Genomic DNA, 24,064 nt, shown 5'->3' on the forward strand with positions numbered 1-24,064 from the left:
GGTTCCAAAGAGACGGTGAACTTGAAAATAAGCTCAATGATCATAAGCCCCACGAGTTTCCTCTCAAGCACTCCTCATACTCGCCCCGGGCCACTGTTTTTCCTTGCCTCACATCACACTTGAATGTATCAAGCTGACTTTCAAATCCCTGCACAATCAGACTGTACTTTTTCTCTCTCATCAAACTGTTTATTTCCTAACGTACCTCCATCCTAGTCAACTTAGGACCAGGTTTGCAGCAAGCGACCATCACATGGAGGTCATAAGTGAATGCTTAAGGGTAAATTAAGAGGAGATGCTTCAGAAAGTTAAGTATCACATGGTTTCTCTTTTATGAGAAACCTAAAATATAAATAAAGAGTAAATTAAAAAAGAGATGGTAGGAACCAGAAAGGAAGACTTAACAGAGATGGGGTAGAGAGTCAGGGAGAGGGAGGAGGTGGGAAGAGAGAGGAGGGGGATTGAAAATGATGAAAGTATGATGTGGCCACATACTGATTCCCCAAATGAATGTGGCTATTTTGGATCACAAACATACACAAATAAAAAATAACAGTGGAAGTCACACCGTGGGCATATGTATCTAGATGTGCTACTGGAACAGTGGCTGCCTAATCCCCGCCCCCCCCCTTCCAGCATCTGCTCTGCTGCCCAGCCCTGTGCTGTGAGAAGTGCCAGCTGCAGGAGGGGCTGAGATACAGATGCTCTGGGAAATCAGTCCCAGTATCCAACTGGTCTTTAAGGCTGCTGCACAGGCACCAGACATGGGTGAAGGAGCCTCAAATGATTCCAACTCAGCCACCATGGAGCAGAGATGAGCATCCCCTGCCACACCTTGTCCAGAAGCCCACAGAATCCACAATCTAATACATGCTCATTGTTTAATGCCAGAAAAGAGAAGAGTAGGTACTTTAGGTGTGGTGCAAAGAGAAGTTGGTTAACAGTGCCATCTGTTCTACTTAGTCTTTTTTGGACAGGTCTCTTAGGAACAGGGGCATTTGTCTGTGGAAGACACAAGATTATAACAAACAAGAAATCCGTTACCCAGGATAGGGTAGGAAAAGTCAAGTGTCAGTTTCTCTTTGTACTTATTGTTCACAGCCAAGTGTATTCTATGCTGGAGATGCAACAGATAACACTCACTTTTGTGAGCATTAAAACAGCCAAAGAGTCACTGAGGTTGGACCAAGGAAGAACTTCCTCAGCATAACAGTTGTGGGTAGCCGTGGTACTGCTGCAGGGGATGACAGGAAGTGACAGTGAAGGGTGAAATGCTTAACAGATACTTTAGCTCTAGGACTAGTTTGTATGCCCTTTGGAAGGGGTGAGATTGGGCCATCTCATCTCTCAGAGGACCTTTGAGCTCTGGATTTTATGTTTCCATAATCATCAATTTTGATATTTAACCAATTATGCTTTAATAACTAAACTGGTGACCAATAAAAGCTATTGAATCTTGGTTAGAATTTAGATGGGATGGACTAATAAATATACACCATTTATTCTGGTCAATACATGGAATATTAAATCAGCTGGATTTGTGATTCAAAGAGGAAGAGAAGAAAAAACAACTGGACTGGGCTAGATAAATCGAAAATATAATAACAGAAAGCTAAAGTCTTAAGAAGTGAGAGTGCAGGGCTGGATTAATAAATCCCAGAATCACAGGCACAGTCCTGGGGCTCCGCAGTTGTTCTTGTAATGACCTTCTGTAGTCTTTTATGGCCTAACCAGAGATTACTGCTATGAAGGAATGAAATAGATAAAAGTAAAGTACACCTAAAGTGGTTAAATAATGAGAAGTGCAGTACACAAAGTACCAACAATAGCAGCAACACTTCCTTCTTTTTTGAAGATGGGATCTTGTTATGTAGTCCAGGCTGGGCTCAAACTTGTGATCCTCCTGACTCTGCCTCCCAAGTTCTGGGATTGCTGGTGATCTTTAGAATTTCAAAAGAATGACATCAATGCAGGCTTTAAAGACTCACAAAAAAAGTATGTTGAGGGCGGCAGAGCTTGATCTAAGGCAACCCTTTAAAGATGAGTAAGAAGAGAAGAAGGAAAATGTGTGGGTTTGGAAATTACAGGAGTATAAGAGAAATAATTCATCATGATAGCCACAGGCCAGTTACTCGGGACGGTAGGTAAGCTGAGATTCAGCTCACTCTGTCACCAGTGGCTCATAGTTCAGTCCCAACTTGTGATACCCAAGGTGTGTGTGGAGAGAGCACCTGGAGCACCTGCATATGCATTTCACATGAGTGCGTGTGACCATAGAGGGTGTGTCTGGTAAATGCACTGACTTTTTCTTCCTTTTTGTTTTTCTCTTTGTGGTTGACAATGAATTGGACCAGACCTCTGGAAATCAGGTAAGTTGCCAGAAATCTTTTGGTCACTTTAGTGTTCATACTAATTTAAAAAACTTATAATAAAATAAAGCAGAAAACATACCAATTTACACATGCAAAATGATATCAACTATATAAAATGTATGAAAAAAGACAAGAAGGAAATGTGCCGAAAATGAAAATTCTGAAAGTTAGCAACAGTTTACTGCCTTGTAGGGATAAGGGAATTGAAAGTCAGGCTGTGTTTTCCAATCTGTACACCATAAAGTAAGTAAAATACAATACAAGGAAACAAATGAAATTTTCATTTCCCCTTTCTCTCCTGCTTAAAATGTTAGAGTCAAAAATAATCCATTGAGTTAACTTTATAGGTTTTTGTAGACTGGATACATCTAAGATACTGGAATCTTTCAAAAGATAATAGATCATTTAAAAACAGTGTCTGTAAAGTCTCCCAGCTCCTGCTCTATGAGACAGCATTTAAAAGTCAGATTAAAAGGAGCATTGGTCCAGTCTCAGAACTACTGGATTCCCCATCTGGTCCTCTGCCTAACTGTAGGGGACAGGGGAAGGGGACGTTACCAGAACCTCTGCAGTTAGTCCTGGTCTCCTGCGAGCCACGGCAGCACACGGCGAATTACAGGAAAGGTAGAAAAATGAGACTGAGAAGAAGCTGAGCTTTGGGTCAGATCAGTGCTGCTCTGGGCAGCAAAGACAAAGCCCGCAGCTTACCACACCTTTTATTCAGTACATCGGGAGAAACAAATGTAACAGATGACTTGCAGAGAGTTCAATAGTTCACATTGGGATAAACAAGGTGTAACAAAAGGCTTGCAGAGAGTTCAGTACATCTCTGGCAAACAAGATGTTAATCAGTCCAAGAACAATGAGGAACTGAGCAGATGTTTGTTCTCCCAGGATGTTTCTTGTCCTGGAGAATCACAGCATCACTGGATCACGGAAGTCTCAGTTGTGACCGGAGGCCAAACTGGAGTTATTCTGTAGCTGGGCTGTAGGCAAGAGAACTAGGCTAACCAAATGATTTTCCCCTGGAATTATGTAGCATTGCTCCCAACACCTAACCAGCCACATGACCTTGGGAAAACTTTTGCTTCTGGGGAGAGAGTTTCGCAGCTCTACGCAGCAAAGGTGATCTGTTGCCTCTAATCACTGGAGCTCTGGGGCTCCGTGGCTCCACAGGAAGGCTGTGAACCTGAAGAATCAGCTGCACTTTTCACTAAGGACTGCCCACTGACTGTGTTTCAGCTGATTCTTCCATTGGGGCAATGGTCTAGGTGCGGTGATGGTGAACCTTTTAGAGACCGAGTGCCAAACTGCAACCTAAAGTCCACTAATTGATCGCAAAGTGCCAACACTGCGATCCAACCTGAATACTGAGGTTTTAGTTTAGAAAAAAACAACTATTATCCAGTGCTTGGCTGCTGAGGCAACTTAACTTGTATGCTGACTCTGCTTGCCCACTATGGCACCCATACCATAGGTTTGCCACCACTGTCTAGGACTGTCAGGGCCATGCTGGCCTTGTGGGGTCCTCAGGCGAGGTGAGTTGGGTTCCCTCCCTGAGTACCGCTAGAGGTGCGCACTCCCCTCAGGGCTGCCCTGGGGAGGAAGGGGTCCCAGACTCCCCTTGCCCCTATCTGACTCAGTGGCAACTGTGGACAGACTCAGTCTGTCTGGCAGTCTGACAGTGTGACCATCTCCTTTCCAAGCAACCTGGAGACCATTGTGTCACTTCCTGGGGGAGAAAGCCTGCGTGGCTTCGTGCTGGTGACAGTTCTGGTGGAAAAAGCAGCAGTGCCTGGAATTAAGGTATCTTCTCGTTGACAGTACTTTGTCTTCCTTCTAAATGAGAAGTCAGTCTGAGCTCTCTTTCCCTTCCAGTTCTTGCCCTTGCAGCACATGGACATAGGTCTTGTCCAACTTAGTGCAAGTCTGAATTCAACTCACAGTGAAAGCTCCCTTCCTGCTATAAATCTTCGAGCAGAACATATCTCCATTCACCAATGACCTTGCTCTAGGAATGGGAAATCAGGGCACACAAGACAAATTGTCCAAGCCTAGAGGCTCATGATCTAATGGAGGGAAATGAATTAATGTAAGGTAAAGGCAAGAAAAATGCAGCATTTCACAAAATGACAGGTAAAACTTAACCTGGACTTGAAGGGTCAAAGACTCCCCAGAGAAACAACAGCTAAGTTAACACCTGAGTGATACACAGGCAGGAGAAAGGGAGGGGTAGAGAAGAGGGAGAGGGGAGGCTGAGATTTCTGCCAGAGAAAACTGCTCTGCGCAAGTTTGGAGGAAAATAAAATGGAAAACATTTAGCACTAGAAGGCATCATTGAGATGATGCAGCCCTAGGGCTTGTGATCCCAAATTTTTCTAGGAATTGTCCAGGTACCAGACAGGTCAGATATAAAACAAGAATCTGGAGTGGCCTGTGACCAGCTTTGCCTGAAGATACTGACTCCAGGTTTATGCCTTTCTTTAGTACTTTCTTGGTGAGCATGTACTGAATGCCCGCTATGTCCTCATCAAGGCAACCAGTCCCTCACCATCAGGGTAGCATGTTCTTTAGTCTCTACGTGAAACCAGGGGCTGGAGTGAGTGCTCAGCATGTCCAACCGCCAGCACCCTAACCACCCCAAAACTGAACTGTACAGCTTCTTTAGCTCCCCTCCCTGTGTCTAACCCCCAGAGGTGCAGAATCAAATCCTTCTCAGTGCAGTTCAGTGCAGGGACTGCGGGGAAACGAAGCTTCGTTGCAGAGGAGGCTGTGGGGCTGGGGATCTTTTAAGGAGTGCGGTTGCCCTAGTTGGAGATGCAAACGTAGAAATGGTCATATAACGTGTGATAAATCCAGAAAAAAGGATGGAGAAGTATGATAATCTTCATTCGGGGCCTTGAGCAGTACAGGAAGTAGCAGCAAGTGAAAGCCAGCGGCCGCCCTCTCTAGGGTCCAGCCCCCCAGGTCTGAGGGGGTAATGATTCTATCCCCAGGCCCTAGCTCAAGCGATCAGTGCCATCCTGCAGTCCAACGAGGACACCCTGCTCAAAGCTCTGCAGCGCCTGAGACTCTCCATCCAGGACATCACCAGGACCTTGGGACAAATGCACGGTGCGTCACTCAGGAAAGACCGGTTTCAAAAGGGCTCAGTTTGGGGGAGGAGGGCTGGAGCCCGGCTGCCTCCTGAGTGGATGATGATATGTTTGTCCACTAGATGGCAGGAGTGTATCACCTTTGATTTAAGGTAAACTTGCCGTTCAGGCTGTCAGAATGCTCTAGGTCTGTGGAGATATTTTGGCAATTTGCCTTTCTTTGTGTTTTGCTGTGATTCAGACCGTTTCCAGTCTTGGGGAAGACATGTCTTTGGAGTGTCGCGGTCTTGTTGAAGTTGGGAGGAGGGGCCAGGCTAACCCTATCACGGTGATCCTGAGAGCTGCAGGCAGGGACACCCAGAGGAATCCTCTTTACTCCCTCCAGTGTCTCTTGTATTTTTTTCTCTCTTTGGGTTCCCGACAGGACTGACCTTGGCTTCCCGTGGCTAGGCAGACAGAAGCTGTCACAGTAGTGGTCAGTTAAACGGTCACCTCTTATTCTGGTTTTGACATTCAGTGTCCAGTGTCAGGCAGGCTCCTCAACGACCTCTATCAGAGAAATCTACAAACCATACCGGTTTTTAAGGAAGGTTTGGATGAGGGGTGAGACTCATTAGCAAGAGAACAATAAGTCTCAGCATCCCTTTCCTGAATTCTGCTCCACTGAAAGGAGAGAGATTCCAAGAAAGCGAACCTTCACGGGAAGCAGGATAGGAGAGAGGAGGCCAGAGAGCAGGTGGTGGGGGGATTTGTGTATTGGTCATCCCAGACTCTGCACTAGGGGAAATCCACCCAAAGTCCACGGGTTGCCTGTCATTTCCAGTTGACTTCCCTGCGTTACAGTTTACATTCCCAATTTCTCCGTTTTCTTTCATTTTAGCCTAAAGTTCCTCATGGTCACCTCAGTAGCGATCTTGCCCCAGGAGATTTATTTCAGCTGTTCCAAGACACCCTGACTTCACTACTCAGGACAAGATAATTGGAGACAGAGTGCAGGTGACAGGATCCTGAAGTGAGCACTTGTGCACAGTTTCTGGAGGTTATGAAGACTTTCCACCCTGAGTGGTGCAGAAAGTTGGCACACCTAGTGTTAGAGTGGTGTAGGCTTCCCAGTTGTCATTTCCAGGTCACACTGCAAGCTCAGACCAACTCTTCTTGCTGTCTTGATCGTCCTTTACAGAAGGTCTGATGGCCTGAGGAGGTCCCAGGGACACCTTCTTGTTTTCCCCCAAAGGTTAATTTTCCACACAGACATGCTCTGTGGAAAAGGTTTTTACTACCAGTCATGCTCATTTATATGGTAACAAGGTGGATATATCTGCATTTTCTAAAGACAGCCAAAGCATTCTTCCCTGTCATTCCATGAACTCCTAAGCAATGTATCTGGACACCCCGTGCACATCCTGGGTGAAATTTGGGTCCCTGCTTGTGACAGGAAGCAGTGTGTGATTTCTGAGGCAAGGTTAGACATGAGGCAGCTTCTACCTTGTATGCTGAGACACCACAAAAAATGTCCTCCAGACAACCATGCTGTGAGACAGAAAGGTCAAGCAGAGGTTGCAAGAGTACACGAGGCTCCAAGATCAGGTTGCCCTCAGCATCAAGGCCTTTGCAGCTCATGCCTCAGACTGTATGGAGCAGAGATGAGCCACCACCACCCTGCCCTGTGTCCTGACCTACAAAGCACTGGGCCATTGAGATGGGAGGGGCTTGTTAGGTTGCAATAGTGACCACAAACTCAGGTCATAAAATAAATTAAAACAAACACTAGAAGCTACCAGGCTTGAGGAACCATACACATTTTCTCAGCATTGTTTCTGTTTATAGTTGTTAACTTTCCTCTCCATGATATAGAGCTTGACTAGACTTCCTCCCTCTGCTTTCAATCCCCCAAAAAGAGCTAATCAAACAATTGCTTCTTTCAGAAATGAGCTTCAGAAGCCCCCTGCACCCTACATCTTTCCTCCATAAAGATTTCCTTTCCAGGCTGCAGCCTGCTGAGGCCTGGACAGACAGAAAGTACCCTCCAGAGACCCAATTGACACTCAGAGAATTACTGTTCTACAACCTAGCTTTCTCTGCCCAGCTCTACTGTTTTAACAGCACTCACTACTGACATAGAAACCAGACTACTCTATTTTCAGAATTTGGCTCACCGTAAGACAGAGGTACATAAGAGCACTAAAAATAATGCACATTTATCTCACCATTGCCTATCTACAGGGTCTGCATCTGCCTCTTTTGAGTGCTTTACATAGTGATCAACTAGGTATAACTGTTGCTGTGATATCTTTCGATTCTCAAGCATTTGGATTATTTATAGACATATTTTGGTACATTTATTGATGGCTCCTCTAAAAGTTCATTTTTTCTTGGAGAGATTGAATGATATTTTTCCCTCCAAAAAACCCTTGAACAATTTTCCCTTTATTTCCTTCTGAGTCAATAGAATTTCTGGCTTCTGCTTAATCCATTGGCAGCTTTCAGAATTTTCCCTTTTAATAGTAATGAGAAGTCAAAATGTTTCCTTCTAACAATTTGGTTAAGCGTTTCATCTAGATTTTCTAAAGAGTAAATTGGGGCTAAACAGTAGTGTGAACTTCTGTTGACATTTAATTTTGATTCATTCACTCAATTTTATCAAAGAAATTTTCCCTTTTAGTTTATGAACTTATGTTTAAATCATATTGGAAAAATAATTAGCATTGGAATTCTCTGTTAAATTCCATAAAAATCATGTTAACGTTTCTAAAATGTGTCTTCCCTCACGGATTAGCTACATATGGTAATCTGAATATATCCAAGCCATTTTAGGCCTCCATCTTAAATCCAGTTTTCACATAAGTCCAATGTTGTCATGTTCATGGATTGATTCTGAAAATGTACACCCATGTGCACCTACAATTTTCAAACAAACTAATTTTCAACAAAACATTGAAGATTTTTGTAAACCTTTTACAGATGACTTCTTAGGAATCTAAGAACTTAAATTACAACAAAGCTATCTAAAACTACCATGATTATCATAATTTCATGTGGTTACAGTTAATTTTAATTTGATTATGTATTTTCAACCTTCTTTGTACATATTTCTTTTGCCTGAAAGACATCCTTTAGGATTTCTGATAGTGAGCTAGTGGTAAACTCTGTCATCTAAAAATTACCCTTCTGCCAGGCCTGGTGGCACACGCCTATAATCTCATCACTTGGGAAGCTGAGACAGGAGGATTTCTGTGAGTTTGAAGCCAGCCTGGGCTACATAGTGAGTACAAGGCCAGCCTGAACTACATAGCGAGACCCTGCCTCAAAAAAAAAATACCTTATTTTACTCCAATATGAGAAAGATAGTTTAGCTAGCAACTATATTCTTTTAGATGTTCAATATAGCAACACAATGATTTTTGGCTTCCATTGTCACTGTCAAGGCATTCATCTTTCCTTCTGAATACTTGTAGGAACTTTTCTGTGTCTATCTGACTGCCTTGGTGATTTCTTTTCTCTTCTTGTGTTTTATTTTGGTCACAGTGGCTTGTGCATTCAAAATTCCTCACCGTATGACATCATAATGGAGCCAAGGCCATGTACTTTCCTTGGTAGGACAGCAGGGAACATCACACAACGTAAATACACTGCAGGTGTGTGGTTCTATGCATTGACTGAAAACAAAGATTTTCTGGGCTTTGCCTTGTTTAAAAGCCACTTCCCAGTGCAAAACTTACACATCTACTCCTAAAAAGTTAAAAAAACAACAATTTTCTTATCCTTTCCAAACAAAATTATAATAATGCTTATCACATAAAAAGCTTGATGAGGTGTGTATAAATTAATCACCAGTAGACATTATTTTTCCCTTGAGCTTTGCTAGGGTTTGAAGGACAGAGGCACTTGACCAATATGCTTGGTGCTTTGCGGAACAACGGAAGCCTCAGGAGGTCTTCACCCAGGCACTCACAGACCTAGGTGTGGCCATGCCTGCAGAAACTTAACTTGGCACCCTTTCTGCATTCTATACAGAGGTCACAGACAGCTCAACCATGTCTGTGTTGAGATCCTCTGTGTCGCCTGCAGGATAATGGCCCTGCTATTGAGACCCGCACTTCTTAGCCAAATCGGACAGGCTGAAACCAAAAGCCAAAGTTCTGGCCGCCAGCAGTGCCACGTTAGTGGAGGGAGGAGCCATCTGCCTGAGGGCTGCTGTAGTGTTCAGACTGAGCCCACAAGCTGTCCTTCCCAGTGTGCTTGAAATACAGCTTTCCCAGATAAATCAGCTGGGGATAATGAAAAGGTCACTGGATCCCCAGGCAGATCTGAACCTAACAGCCACATAACCACCCTTCTTTTTTTCTTAAATAAAATATTTATAATGTATAAACAAAACAGAACACGTAAGTTGAGGATACAGAATAATAGTGAAATAGACACCCTCACGTCCAGTTTCCAACCAAGGGAATGGACTACTACCAAAAACTTTGCAACCTTCTTGTGTTTCTTTTCTGCTTTACTCTCCAAAACATATTTTCTTTTGGTCACTATCTTGATTATTATATTACTCATTCTCTTTTATTTTTGTACGCTTTCACTGATTAAGAAAGGATCACTTATTTTGTTTTATATGTTTTTAATTCTATATGAAAGGAAGTAAAATGTATATTTTCTTCTTGCAACCTATTTAACTAAGGGCCATGATGGTTTTTATATATATATATATATATATATATGTATGTATATGTATATATATATATATATATATATGTATGTATATGTATATATATTTTGGTTTCTTTGCGGTGATGCATCTTTTTATATAAATATATTATACATTATATATTTTCTCAGTTGTTTTTGGTTTTATTGTGTTTGTTTGTTTGTCTTGGATTTGCTTGCTTGTCTTGTTATTAAAAGCAAGGCCACCACACATTTTCTTGTCCATAGCTCCTGTGTATATATATGACGACTGTGCCAGGTAGAGGCCAAGGAGTTGAATTTCTCAGTGAAAAGGTGTGTGTATCTTCAACTTTACTAGCTAGCACTGGATCGTCCTCAACATGCTTACGCTAAGTTGAAATCTTATTTCACCAACATCTAATATTGTCAGCTCTATTCATTTACTAATTCATTCATTTACTTGATTATTTATTGCCAGTCTGGTAGGAGTAAAGTAGTGTTTAATCATGGTTCTATTGGTATTTTTCTCATTTCTAAAGTGGCAGCTCTCTTCTCTCTCCATCTCTCTCAGTCTCTGCATCCCCAGTTCATGTGTGTGTGTGTGTCGGGGGTGTATGTGTGGTGTGGTGTGTGTATGTGTGAGTGTGAGTGTATCTATATAAGCAATTACTCACTACTCACGTCCATTTTCTGTAAGATGCATGTCTTTCCTGTTTTGTACTACTTTTTATTTATTGATTTTTGATACACTCTGGAGACTGATTTTTGTTATATGTACTATAAACGTTGGGGTTTGTCTCATGCTTTTTGTAAGCAGAAGTTCTTAATTTAAATGTATTCAAAATATCAGTCATTTATAGAAGTGCTTGTTTTAAGAGTTCTTACATAAAGTATTATTACATAAGCATGGGTCATACATATATTTCCCCATATTTTCAAATTGTTCTTTGGCCTTTAATGTTTAAGTTCTTTATTCACATGTAATTATTATCTGTATATAATATGAGATAGGAAATAAATCCAGCTTCTTTTCTGTTGAAACACTAATCTACAAGGTTAGCATAGTTTTATATCAGATTTTCTGAAATGAGTGGGTCCTTTCTATTCTGTTCTCTATTCTGGTTTATTGCCTGCTTGTCTTTCCCTGCTCTGATACCATCTGCCTCTTGCACTGTAGCTCCACATAATTCCTCATTTCAGGGTAGATCAAACCCTGCATGGCTCTCCTTAGGCACCCCTAGCATCAGCTCAGCAAGTGTCTCTGGAATAGTCACTGTTGGGAATTTTGCTCAGGTTGCATGAAATATGCACATTAATTTGGACACGGGCAAAATGGTTTTAATGTTATATCAAATCTTTGTATCTTATGAATAGTGCAGATGGAGAGGCAAAGCATATCATGAAATATTAGCAGAGGTCCCTGGATGAATTACTCCCATTTCTTCATAGTTCTGAGTATTTGTCATATGGCCTGAAATACCAGATAGAGAACTCTTCTCTTTAGTACATTTCTTCTCTTAGATATTGAGTTTTCTTGTCCATGAAAATAAGATATAAAAGCACATCTTTTTCATTTACTATTTTTTCTTTAATTTCTTTCAAGGTAAGTGACTTACCTATCTTTTGCATTATTCATAGTTACATGGTACTCTTGTTTTTAGTGAATATATATCTTTTTACTTAACTATTTCCTGATTTTTAGAATAAAATTGACATTTGAACATTAACCTTGAATGTAGCATTATAGTAATTATCTGAAGATTCTATGGGTTTTCTGTATAAAAATCATATCGTTTGAAAATGTTTCCTTTCTTCACTGGTAATACTTATAAATTTTATTTCTTAAATATTTATTTCTTATCCCCTGGCTGTAAACTACATGTAACACAGTACTCACTGGAAATGTTGATTCTTGTACAGTTTTAGACTTGAATTGGTTTTAACATTTTACCATTAAATATAATATGTATTCTAGGCTTTCAATGATTTCCTTCTACAGTTTAAAGATGTTTTCTACTATTCCTAATTATCTCAAGTTTTTAGTTGACTGAGAGTTTTTAGTTTTAATCATGAACAAATTTTTAAACATCTATTGAAATTATTTTACATCAAAAATAGGTTACATCTATTGAAATGATCATTTGACTTCTCTTTCAACATGTTAAATTGAATAAAATGCTAAGTTATTGTTAGCCATTACCTTTTCAATAAAATCTTGCATATAGTACTTAGGAATTTGAGTGGGAACAGAGCAGCACAAGGGAAAAAGCTGGAAGTAGGGCCCAGAGACAAATCTAGCACATGGGGCATTGCCACCTCTGAGGAAAGATGGTGCCATCCCTAAGGAGAATTTGGAAGCCTCAAAGTTGAAGGAAGACATGAGACACTGGACCAGGAGAGGTTGTAAGAAAACAGAGGGAAGATGAAGAGATGAGGGACCAGAGAGCGGTGCAAGAGCAGAAAAATGGAAATGGTGGTAGGTAAGCCCTCTTTCAAAAGATGTTTCTTTTCCCCTCAGAAGGAAAAAGGCATCGACAGGAGTCTGGATAAAGTAAACATGTACCAGGTCACAGAAGTCAGATGAGCCCCATTATGTGAAAAGGAGAAAGAACAACCTTCCAAAGTTGATGGAAAAAAATTTAGTACAAATACAAGAGCATGATCTTTTCCATACAAGTTAATAACCTATTATTAGTGGGATCCATTATCTCTATGCATTGGCACAAACTCTTAATGAGCTGGATGGACTCGAAAATGAAGCTTAGAAATAAATGGAGCTGCACTGATCTGGGGTGGCAGTCCCTGGCAAGGGCCACGTCAGTCCTGGGGCCCCCGTTGACTACAGACACTTAAGCACTGGTGAATTTGGTTTTCCTCTTTGTGATAGCACTGGTAGAGAAGATTTTCTCTGCTTTTCCTTTTTCCACTTCCCAGATTCTCTTACATATTATATTAGCTTAAAATATTAATTTTTTAAAGATTGCTTTGATCTCTTTTTTGTTGTGGTGGTGGAGCACAGAAAAAGGAAATGCCATAAATATTAAAGGCCAGCATATGGAATAGATTAAAAGTTCTCCAAGGGCCAGTGAAGGGACCAGAGAAGGGAACATTCCATCTGTGTCTTGCTGTTACTTCCATTCTGGTCTCCATGCAGATCAGATAGAGGAAGCAGCCCCAGGAGAGCAGCAGGGCCCATGCACATGGAACCAATTGCTCTTTTCGCTTCTAGTAAAGTTCACATTTTGATTGGTTTTCCAGATTATGTAGACCCAGACATATTTTATGCAGTCATCCGGATATTTCTCTCTGGGTAAGTTCAATTGTTTTCCTTCAATTGCTTCTGTTGCATTTTCCAAATTTATGAGAGGAGAAACAGACAGAACCTTCTTAGAGTATGAAACACACCAAGTGACCTTTGCTAGCAAAGTAATTACCTGGATCCACGGTTAGATGAAAGGGGACCTCCATCTGCATGACAAATGACATTAAGGACTGAATATTTATGTCCTGAGAGGTTGTCTTTGGGCCATCACGTTAGAGCCACTTGTATTCAAGCTTCTTAGTCTCCTGCTTCGATGACAGGCCCATATGCTGCCCACAGAGCTCTGGCACCCATGTCCAGTCTCTTCCCTTGCTATTTAGGTAGGGAGAGGGGGAGATGGCAGTGTACATATATTCTTTTAAAATTCCTAAAGAACCACTTGCTATGGTTCGAATGCATGTGTTCCTCCTATATCACTGTGCTTATAGAATGGCTGAGAGGGCTAGGGATGTGGCTCAAAGTACAATGCCTCCCTAGTAAGAGTGCGGCCCTGCTTCTGATCTCCAGGACTGAAAAAAAGTGCGGAAGAGAAAAAGCTTGGCCCTGTTTTTGCCCATTCACCTTCTCCCCTCCCTACCCGGTTCTCTCCATGAGGACACAGCATCTGAGGAGCTCTCCGTCAGCAGCAACTGGGTCCTCACCACACTCAACCTGCCAATGCCTTAGTCTTGGACTTCCTGCTCCCAGAACTGTGGGGAGAGGATTTCTATTACTCACAAATTACCTAGTCTCTGGAACAAACTACAACACTACCCCAGACAATTTTTTAATATATCTTGATACTGTTCTTCTGTCACATAGCTAGAAATTTCTCTAGATAGAAAATTCTACTGTACCTCTAGAAGACACAGTTCTTGTCCTAAACACAGTAGTCACTCATATCTTGATATTTTTAAATCATATTGCCTTCCTATTCACACTGAGAGAAATTAAGTGATTTTATAAAATAATATTTATGTGGCAGAAAGGGAAAATTTCAGGCATTGGGCAGATAATGTGAAATAGATATCATCTAGTACTATGTGTTTGCAACTGGGAGATGCCTGAAGAATAATCAATAGAAAGAATCTGAGCTGTGCCTAGAAACAGCAAGAGGCACATGAAATGCTGAAATCTGTTGCTGATATATTACACTTGTGTAAAAATGAAGTAGAAACATGTGCAAGGTATTCTCTCTAGATTAGGTAGATCTTTAAATGGAGCTCAGTTTGGGTGGGGAATCTTCCATGGAGGGTTCAAAGAGGGAAAGCAAGAAGGTTTCTAGAGCAACTTGTGAGTAATGAGTATGTGACTCATGGAAGAAAAAGAAAAACAAGATGGGTGTTGTGGCTTGCATATGAAAGATCCCCCGAAGGCCATATGAAGGCTTGGTCACCAGCCTGTGAGTCTGTTGAGAGGTGCAGGAACCTTTGGCAGGTGGGGGAACCTTTATGAGCTAGGGTCTGTGAGAGGAAGTGTGGTAATTAGGGGAGCACCCGCCAAGGAAACAGAGGCACCCCTTCCCCTTCCTATTTTGCTTTGCTTCCTGGCTGCCCTGAGGTAAGCAGCACTGTTCCACGATAAAAAAGTGTCATTGTCTTGAGACTAGGGATTGAAACTTCTGCAGCTGTGAGCCAAAACCAACCTTTCATTCCCATAAGTTGATTATCTCTGGTAATTTTTACAGTGATAGGAAACTGACCATCACAGGTGGGAAACATGCACAACGGAACAGAGAGTGTCTCAGAATTTAGGCTTTCCCATGTATCCATTTGGCAGGATTAGGTATAAGAAAAACAAAGGCTTTTTTGTTAAGCTTATGGGACCATGCAGGAAATTCACACTAACTACAGAAATTGACTAGGATTTAGGAAGCACGTAATCCTGGAAAAACCCTTTGTGTTCCACTCTGGTCTCAAAATCTGAATTTGTTTTCCATGGTTGCATAACAAATTATCACAGACTTAGTGGCTTTAAACAATGTGTGTTTCTTATCTCCCAGGTCTGCTGGTCTGAATTCCAGGCAGACTCAGTTGAGTTCTCTGCTTAGGATCTTGGAAGGCTATATATCAGGCTGGCTTCCTCACTGAGGATCTGGACAAAGATTTGCTTCCAGTCTCATTGAGATCGCTGCCAGAATCCAATATTTTGTTGTCCTAAAACTGATACTTCTGTTTCCTTGCAGACTGTCAGACAGGATCTGCTCTCAGCTTCTAGAGGTGTCCTGTACCCCTGATGTGCCTCACTCCGCCTCAACGTGGCACTTTGACTCCTTCTAGTACTTTGAATCTTTCTGACTTCTCCTTCTGCCCCTTGCCAGCAAAAGCACTCTGCTTTTAATGGTCCTGTGGGATGAGATTCAGCTCACCTAAATAATGCACAGCAACTCTCTACATTAAGGTTGACTGATCAGTGTCCTTAATTTCATCTGTAAAGTCCCTTTCCCCTTGCCATGTAATATATCGTACTGACAGTGTCAGCTCATAATATTAACTATCCCAGGAATTAGGATAGGAATCTGGGGGAACATTTTTAGGATTCTACCCATCATAGTGCCTTTCAAGGATGTAAATTAATTCTACTACTTTTTTATGTCAAAGGTATCTGATAAGGACGAACTACATATTCTCAAATCCTCATGATTAACTGCATACCAGTAGTAACTTTGTTTGCATTAAAATAAGTTCAGGGTCAATGTTGCATTTTATCTGTAATCTACATAAATGCCTGGCTTATTTCAAATCCTTAAAATAGTTCCTATACTGCTAAGTGGCCAGTACCAAATCCTTAAAGTGTTGATAAATATAAAGGGTCAAAAACATTGGATGGTTGAGAATTTCCAACTGAAAAATGTACATTGGCTCTTTCGTTCATGATTTGTCCCATGTTTATTATTTTTTGTATACTTCTTTAAATACATTTGATGTAAGAGAGTTGAGAGACTTCATCTGTAAATGAAACATTCTTTTCATTTCTACTCACATCAGGTTTCTCAGGAAAGTTATAAGCCCCCATGTCATCTCATTTTCTTTTTTCTGTTGAAAATTCTACTTTTCATGAGGTTTCTAGAATTACACAAACAAGAAAGTCTGAAAATAACCTTGACTGTAGAGATTCAAAAGGAAAGAAGTTCCTGCCTGCCATGAGCAGTGGTTTCAGCCTGCAAGTGCCTGGGAGTGATTCTGGGGTCTCTCAGAGAAATCCAACTTCCCCTCCACAAACTCATCTCATGCTAGCTGGAGAAGAGAGATTTTGAAATTAGATGTGCTTATCTTTAGACTTCCATGCAGGTGTTTCCTGTCACCTGCAGGGTGGACCAACATGGCCTCTCCTGTTTGTGGCACTAAAAGGAGAAGAGTTAATGGCTCTTGGCAATTTGAGATGCCTGCCAAGCCCTTTCAAGAAATACATTTGTGTTTATATATTCCGGGTGTATCATGCAGAGTTATCAAGTGCTTTTTATCCTTCATCCATTCATCAAATATTTAGTGAGTGCTTCTGTGTGCCAGGCACAGTTGTCGTTTTGGGAATAGAGCAGTGAAATAAAACAGCTTCGTCTGTGGTATTTATGATTTAGAAATGAGGAGGAGATAATGAATAAATAAACAAGTTTAATAAAATGACATCATGCAATATGTGTTACAACAACAGGCGATATGGGGAATTGTAAACCAGGCTGCAGGACCTTAGGGAGGGAGTGTGAGGTGCAGTGATTGACATTTCTTAGTGTTTCTTGTTTTCCAGCAGTGCCACATTGTGACATTTGAGTGGATACTTGAACGAATCAAGAGTCAGCCACCTAGATTCCAGTCCCAAGTGAAAGGAAAGGTAGTAGCGATGTCCTTGAGGTGGGAGCATGCTTATCCTGAGGGAAGATCTGCAAGGTTGGACTGGTGAGGAAGAAAGAGAAAGACTCAGGAGGTAGAGACCAGACCTTGTAACAGTGTATTCGCCTCCTTTGAGAGAGAGGGACAACATGGCAAGCAGTGAGAAAAATAAGAACAGGATCTATCCTTAGTATCAAATCATCACTGTATTTGTGGAGTAGAAATAGACTATTTGAGAATACAGGTGGAAACAAGGAAAGTATTTGAGAAGCCACTGTTGTGATTCATGTTGATGGCTGCAACAAGGGTGGCAGTAATGAAGGTATTGAGAAACGGTCATATTCTGCCTAGACAGATAGACAGAGATAGAGATATATGTTAATGTTGACTGCATTTGCTATTTGGGTTGCATATGGAATTGAAGATAAAGAGATTAGTCAAAATGGCCAAGGTTTTTTGGCCCGATGCACTGAAAGAATTCAATTTGTGATTTATTTGGTTGGGAAAACTCCAGAAGAAACACGTTTTCAAAGGGAGAGGAGTGTGGCAGGTCAATTTGGGGAATGTCCATTCTATGGGTCTATCAAACGTGTGGTTGGACAGCTGAGTCTAGGGTTTAGGGGACAAGTACAGCTCAACACATAAATTTGCAAATACAATAGTGTTAGTCTTTAAGAGACTAGGCAAAATCACTTGGAAATGAGAGTAATGAGGAGCCCAGGGATTGACCTGTGAGAGTTCAACATTCAGTAGGGTCCAGATTAGGAAGGAAGCAGTGAAGGGGAACAAAATGATCATAGATCATCAAACAGAGCACAGAGAATTATCCAGGCAAGGGTGCCTGTGTTGAGTCCATTCATCAGCAAGTTGCTGTCGTGTCTTCATTTCTTCCCCATAAAATATTGCTCAGCAATTTGTTAAACCAAGGACTTGACATTTCAAAAGTCACAAAAACTTTTCTGGTTCTCATTTAATTCTCCTAACAATTATAGGAAGCTGATAAATATTTGGGGAAATGAGACCAGTGGGATTTGTATACAGTTACTAAATAATAGAAGCGAAAGCAGGGATCCCATCTCACTCTGAATAATACCACAATATAGGCCAATAGTTATCTAATGCATAAGATGTCCCAGGCCCTAGACAAGTGTTATTTTAATCAATGATGACCTAATACTAGCTATGGAAAAGTGATACTAATATTACTCAGATGAGGAAACTGAGGCACAGAAATGTTAATTAAGCTAAGGCTTATAGTTAACAAATGGCAAAGTTAAGGTTAAGTTCCATGACTTCCTAGAATAGAGTCCTCTGTCCTAATAGGACAGCCTGTACATGCTGTTTGACCCTTCTCTTGAGCAAAGTGACTTTTAGAATTATAGGAAGGAGGCAAAAAATCAATGTACAAATAAATTTGAAAGATTAACTGTCCAAATAGGGAAGGTAGCTTATTCTCAGCAATAGGAGAAAAAGATTCTTTTTTCTAGTAAAAATATAAATTTAAATAACGGGTTCTTAGGGAAATGAAATTGGGAAATGGAGGATTACAAGTGTGGAGTTCAAGTTCTGGTTCCATCGTTCTAACAATGTGATCCTGGAAACTTCATTCTTTTGAGTCTTTGTTTCTTCAACTATAAAGTGAGTTTTAAAAATATCTGCAGTGGTCTACTCACCAAAGGTCAATTGGGAAAATGAACAGGAAGGTGCTTTATAAGTGGGAAAGCGTGGAGTGCAGATGTGATGATCTCTTGTTCCTGCTGGTCCTGCGGAATCACCAGGCACACTCATAACTGCCCAGGACTCTGGCAAACCAGATGTAGGGAAAAACTGAGATACAAGGAAGTAGAAAGAGGGGAGGTGGAGAAAACAGTAAGGGAGGAGAGGGAGGTGGAGGGGAGGACTACTGCGCCCAGGCCCCGTCCTGCGGTGGGACTCTGACTTTGGCCTCTGGTAAGCTGCAGGGTAGGGCTGTGCTCTCCTTGTTGCCACCCCTAGTTATCAATATCTATGATAGCAGAGTATCTGAGAAAGGCATTCTCTTGAGAGCCAGTAATATCTAGGTCTGAGAGCTTCATGCAACAAATCCTACTGTAATCATTTTAGGGAGAGCAAAGAAATGTGTGTGTGTGTGTGTGTGTGTGTGTGTGTGTGTGTGTGTGTGTATACTTGTGACATTGTATTTGTAGAGTCACAGACATGAAATCATTGAGACTGAGATTAGTAGAGGAAGTGAAGAATTTTCCAAGGCCACTAAATTGTTCTGTTGATTATCACTGATGACAACATTATAACTCAGCTTTCTCAATAAATATGACAAAGATTCCTCCCTAAATAGCCTTTGCTTCTCTGGAAGAATCTTTTACATGGGGAAGGGAAAGACTGCAATTTTATGACATGTTGTGAAGCTGAGGTCAAGATGATACTTCTGTACTCACCCTACAAAGATGTCCAATCCTTTGCCCTGAAACTACCACTGAAATCAGGGTCCCCTCCTTGCTTGTTTCCGTATCAGAAATCACACTATTCCCTCCCAGTGCCTGCTTCTTCCCTTTGGTCTTTGTTCCTGCACAGATGGAGCGATAACCCAGCGATGCCCAAGGGCCTGATGTATGAGGGAGTCTCCACGGAGCCGCTGAAGTGCTCTGGGGGGAGCACTGCTCAGAGCACAGTGCTTCATGCCTTCGACGAGTTCTTGGGTGTTTGTCATAGCGAGGAAAGTGGTGAGCCAGATGTGCTTTTTTTTTTCTGAAGAGGAAAGTGAGGGAAAACAAAGAGGTGGTTTTACCCAATTGATGAAGCTGAGTATAAATTAAAAGTCATGAAGTCTATAGTTTCCCAAATCAACCAGGAAACTGCCTGGCACCTGTTATTTTGTCAAATCAATGAATATCAGAGTATCACATCTCAGCAGGATCTTGGGTTTCATTTCCAAATCTTCAAACACTGCTATAATTCCAGCTGTTCTTTGTAATGTTGGTTTGGATCCTTAGGCAGTCTCTTCCATTTCTGAGAGGGAGGAGAGAGCTAGAGTTTTAAGCTATGTCATTTCGTGGCTCGGTGTGGAGCTGGCCTGTAAAGGGTCTGAGCTCCTCCACTGAGCCCTTCCCCTGAAATGGCCATTTCCAGCTAACTACATCTGAACTGGAAGTAGAGGGATTATCATTTCAGGCTTGAAATCGCTCATTTCCTTACCTGCCAGCAACAAACTACATGCTTAACAGCTGCAAAAAGACACTTCTTAACTATAAAGTTTTCAAGTTGGATTAGAAAAAAATGACTAGAACTTAGTAGCATGGAGGCTAGTGTCACTCATAAAAGTCAATTCATGAGACCTGCTATAATTTTTCATGGCTTTGAGTATTTGGAGATATTATTCATTGATTTACTACATATAATACTAAATATATAATTAATCACCGAAAGTATCTATTGATTTGATTTGATTTTTTTTTCAGTACTGGGGATTGAACCTATGCTGTTGCTCATGCCAGGGAAGGTCTCTAACACTGAGTTACATCCCCCAGCTCTCTACTTGATTTTTAAATAATTTAGCTTCAAGTTAAGTTATTCTCAACTCATCCTTTATCTTTCTGTCCATATATAGACTTTATTTTTTTTCTTACTTAGCATTTCCTTCAGGGAAACAAAAAAAACACTTATGAAACAAAATTCTTCCGAGTATTTAGCTAATCAGTTTAAGAGTCTGTATCCTACACTTTTAATTATCTTTCACAATAGCTAGAAACTGGATATGATAGAGCTAATTTTGACTCAGTTACCTGAGATGTGCTTACTTGTTTTTCTCTTTCCTATCTCCTGTCTACAGTCAGAGACACACATTTAAGTATTTGATGTCTACAAGCCAAAGAGTCAACCAATAGATTGAGTTAAGAACCCACCCACAGTTCCTGGTATTCGAGAGCAGGCAAGTTTTGCTGTGTTCTGGGTGGGTGCATCTAAGATGATCCCATGGTTGGTCTCTTTCAGCTGATTTTCTGTGCAGAATGAGGGACTACATGCCTCCCTCACATAAGGCCTTCATAGAGGAAATCCACTCAGCTCCTTCACTGAGGGATCACATCCTGGACCGTGGCCAAGCCTGCTGTTTGGAAGCTTATAACCTGTGTCTGGAGGCCCTGGTGGAGCTGCGCAGTTACCACATCATCATCGTGACCAAGTACCTCATCACAGCTGCAGCCAGAGCCAGGAGCAGGGGGGCAAGCCACCTCCCAGAACCGTCCCAGGCTTTGGAAAACAGAGGCACTGGTGGGTCTGTAGTTCTGAGCTTCCTGAAGAGTGTCAGGGATCAGACCCAGAAGGCCATCCTACCCCTCAGGGACTAAGGGGCCACCTTCTCCCCAGCAGTGCAGAGGCACCAGGAGGGGCCGATGGCTGGGAGAAGAAGGGTTAGGGCTCTGCTTTGTAGAACAGAGTACTCTCCTTTGCTGAGAACTGTTGTCCTGAGAGCAGAGCGTATGTGGCTGGAAACATTCCTGTCCTAGCTCATCACTCACTGCAAGGCAGCCAGCAGCTGTGGACACTTCCTGTTCAGAACCCTGCAGAGTAGCTGTATCCCATTCCCTGTTCCAGGTAAGAGAAAAGAATCTAAATTCCAAAAACCAAACAAAATCGCCCATGGACAGATTACCTTGTTGATATTTTCAAAGAACAAATTCACTTTACTAAGTTGCTCAAGTATTAGAACAGGGCTTTCTTCAGCTCTAGCCCAGCCCTCTCTCTGTGCAAGTACTGAATTTGGTGGAGGAAGTGGGGAATGCACCGTGAAGATGTGCAGGGAAGAGGATGTTGACACTAAAAACTTGGAAGTCACAGTGAGAAAATGAATAGTTAATGACATGGGAACCCAGGAGACTTTCCCACAAATTCTATTGCAAATTCTATTTTAATTCCCTTCTCTATTTTTAGAAGAATGTTTTGTTCTCCATACACTGAAAGTCTGTACTTGTAAAATGAATTAATTGACCCCTCAAAAGTAAATGAGCCAAGTAGGAATATACAGTAAATTCCCATGTTTAAATGTGCAAATAAATGTACCTATTTTTATCATCTTGGTTTCTATCTCAAAGTCTCATTCCACCAACAGTAGAAAACCAGACTTTAATCTTGCTAATTTATAGTAAATGACATTAATTTAAGTGCCCCCCTCCCTCCTCCACACACACGCGTATACCTGGGATTGTAGTTAACGTCCAGGAGGTCTGTCTACCACTGTGGCATTGGGGACAAACACATGGTCATTGGGCAGCCTCTGTTTAGAGTACCCTCCCCATGGGGACTCTGTGAAGTGGATCTGGCAGTGGGTCTTGTCCTGGATAAAAGACCTCTTGGATTCTTCAAGCTTCAAGGTCCTATTATAGTAGTAGAAAATCACTGGATTCCTCCCACATTTCTTCAGCATATTTGGAGTCTGTAACACTGGATCAGGTTATCTGCACCTCCAAATAATATAAGGGAAATATTATAACTCCCAACCTGCTAGATGTCTGAAGCGCGGAATTTGTGTTCTATAAAATTAAGAATGAATTCTAGGGACAACAGAGGTTAAGAGTAGGAAGAATTTATTGAGAGAAGGATAGTTTCTGTCTAAGACAGAAGAGGGACTGGAAAGTGGGTTGCCTGCCAACCCTGCTTCTCAAGGGTGTTTTATTGACCAAAGCCACGATGAGGTAAGGCGGGTTGAAGGTGGGGCAAAACTATAGTCAACTAGTAAGATTACAAGTACAGTCATTTAGTTAATACTGATCCAATGGGAAATCACAAGCTGAGTATGAGGTGGAACAAAACTATGATCAAACAGTAAGATTACAAGTATAGTCACTTAGGTAATATTGATTAAATGGGGATCAAATGGGGAAGCAAGTCAAGTAGCAAGTGTAGAAGGAACTAACAAGGATTTTCAGAAAGGGATGGGTCAGGGACCTTTCCCGGAAGGGATGGGTTAAGGTCTTGGTCACCTAGGAGAAGCATGTGGGTGTAGTAGAGCCTCCTGTTCCCGAAGCTTGGCCTTAAGTGAATGAGCCTCAGGCCACAGTTGTCTTCTGGGCTGACTTTCTGAAGGGCCCGACCTCATTTTGTTCTCAAGAACTGGTTGTAACTCAAGTTGGTCAACTGAAGGCTCAGGCTCCTATACATAGCCTTCAAAGTCTCTCTCCTGTGCACAAGCAGATCTCAGTGTCCTTAGAGAGATATTGGCTCAGGATTTCTCAATTAACTACACATTACATGTTGTAATGTTCCTTCAAGAGCTCTTTAAGGGTTAAATCTATATCTGAGACCATCTGGAAGCACAAGCAGCAGGCATCTAGGTGGTAACTGAAGACTTTGTTAGTAAGTTAAAACTAAAATTCTGGTCATAACACAAGCTGTTTGTATGTCAGGCTGGTCGTAACTTGAGGGTCCACTGTATAATGTGTCTAACTTGGCTGTCTACAATACAAGCATCTCCATTTCTAGCACTGACAATTCTGGACCTCATCCACTTTTGGGGCCTTTGGTAGGAGGACCTGAGTCAGGTTTTGCATTAAGGCCCTGCAGACCCCCACCATCTCCTATCTCCAGTGCTTAGTCTGGCGAAGATGGAGAGGTGGGGTATGACCAGAGACACTAGGCAATGCTCCCCTCTGCATCAGTCACCTAGTGACAGGGAACCTTGTGCAGTCCAGGTGCTGAGAGGGAACCCTGGGTCCAACAGTGTTCTCTCCACTTGTTGTTGGGGTCAGACCATCAGCTCCAAAGACTGTGGCTGTCATTATTCAAAAAGCCTTTTCCTCTCATATGCTGTTC

General features: G+C 41.7%; 1 protein-coding gene across 10 annotated transcripts in view; it reads left to right on the forward strand.

Annotated features, from left to right (window-relative positions):
* Positions 1 to 22,327, forward strand: part of Ido2 (indoleamine 2,3-dioxygenase 2) — a 47,462-nt gene extending 25,135 nt beyond the window's left edge. For 7 of the 10 annotated variants that reach the window (XM_013076072.3, XM_013076071.3, XM_021236775.2 and 4 more), the window contains 6 exons: positions 2,355 to 2,369; positions 4,079 to 4,178; positions 5,369 to 5,486; positions 13,391 to 13,442; positions 19,832 to 19,980; positions 21,248 to 22,327. In XM_013076072.3, coding sequence (XP_012931526.2) covers positions 2,355 to 2,369; positions 4,079 to 4,178; positions 5,369 to 5,486; positions 13,391 to 13,442; positions 19,832 to 19,980; positions 21,248 to 21,603 — 790 coding nt within the window. In that variant the 3' untranslated portion in view covers positions 21,604 to 22,327. Of the gene's footprint in view, positions 1 to 2,354; positions 2,370 to 4,078; positions 4,179 to 5,368; positions 5,487 to 13,390; positions 13,443 to 15,618 lie in introns of all 10 variants that reach the window. The other 3 variants (XR_015453490.1, XM_087217360.1, XM_013076074.3) reach the window with 3 other exon arrangements.
* The last annotated feature ends 1,737 nt before the right edge of the window (positions 22,328 to 24,064 follow it).

Source organism: Heterocephalus glaber, unplaced genomic scaffold, assembly GCF_053883595.1.
Source record: "Heterocephalus glaber isolate CG9 unplaced genomic scaffold, H.glaber_assembly_v1.0 deba00001461, whole genome shotgun sequence".
NCBI classification, from domain to species: Eukaryota; Metazoa; Chordata; class Mammalia; order Rodentia; family Bathyergidae; genus Heterocephalus; species Heterocephalus glaber.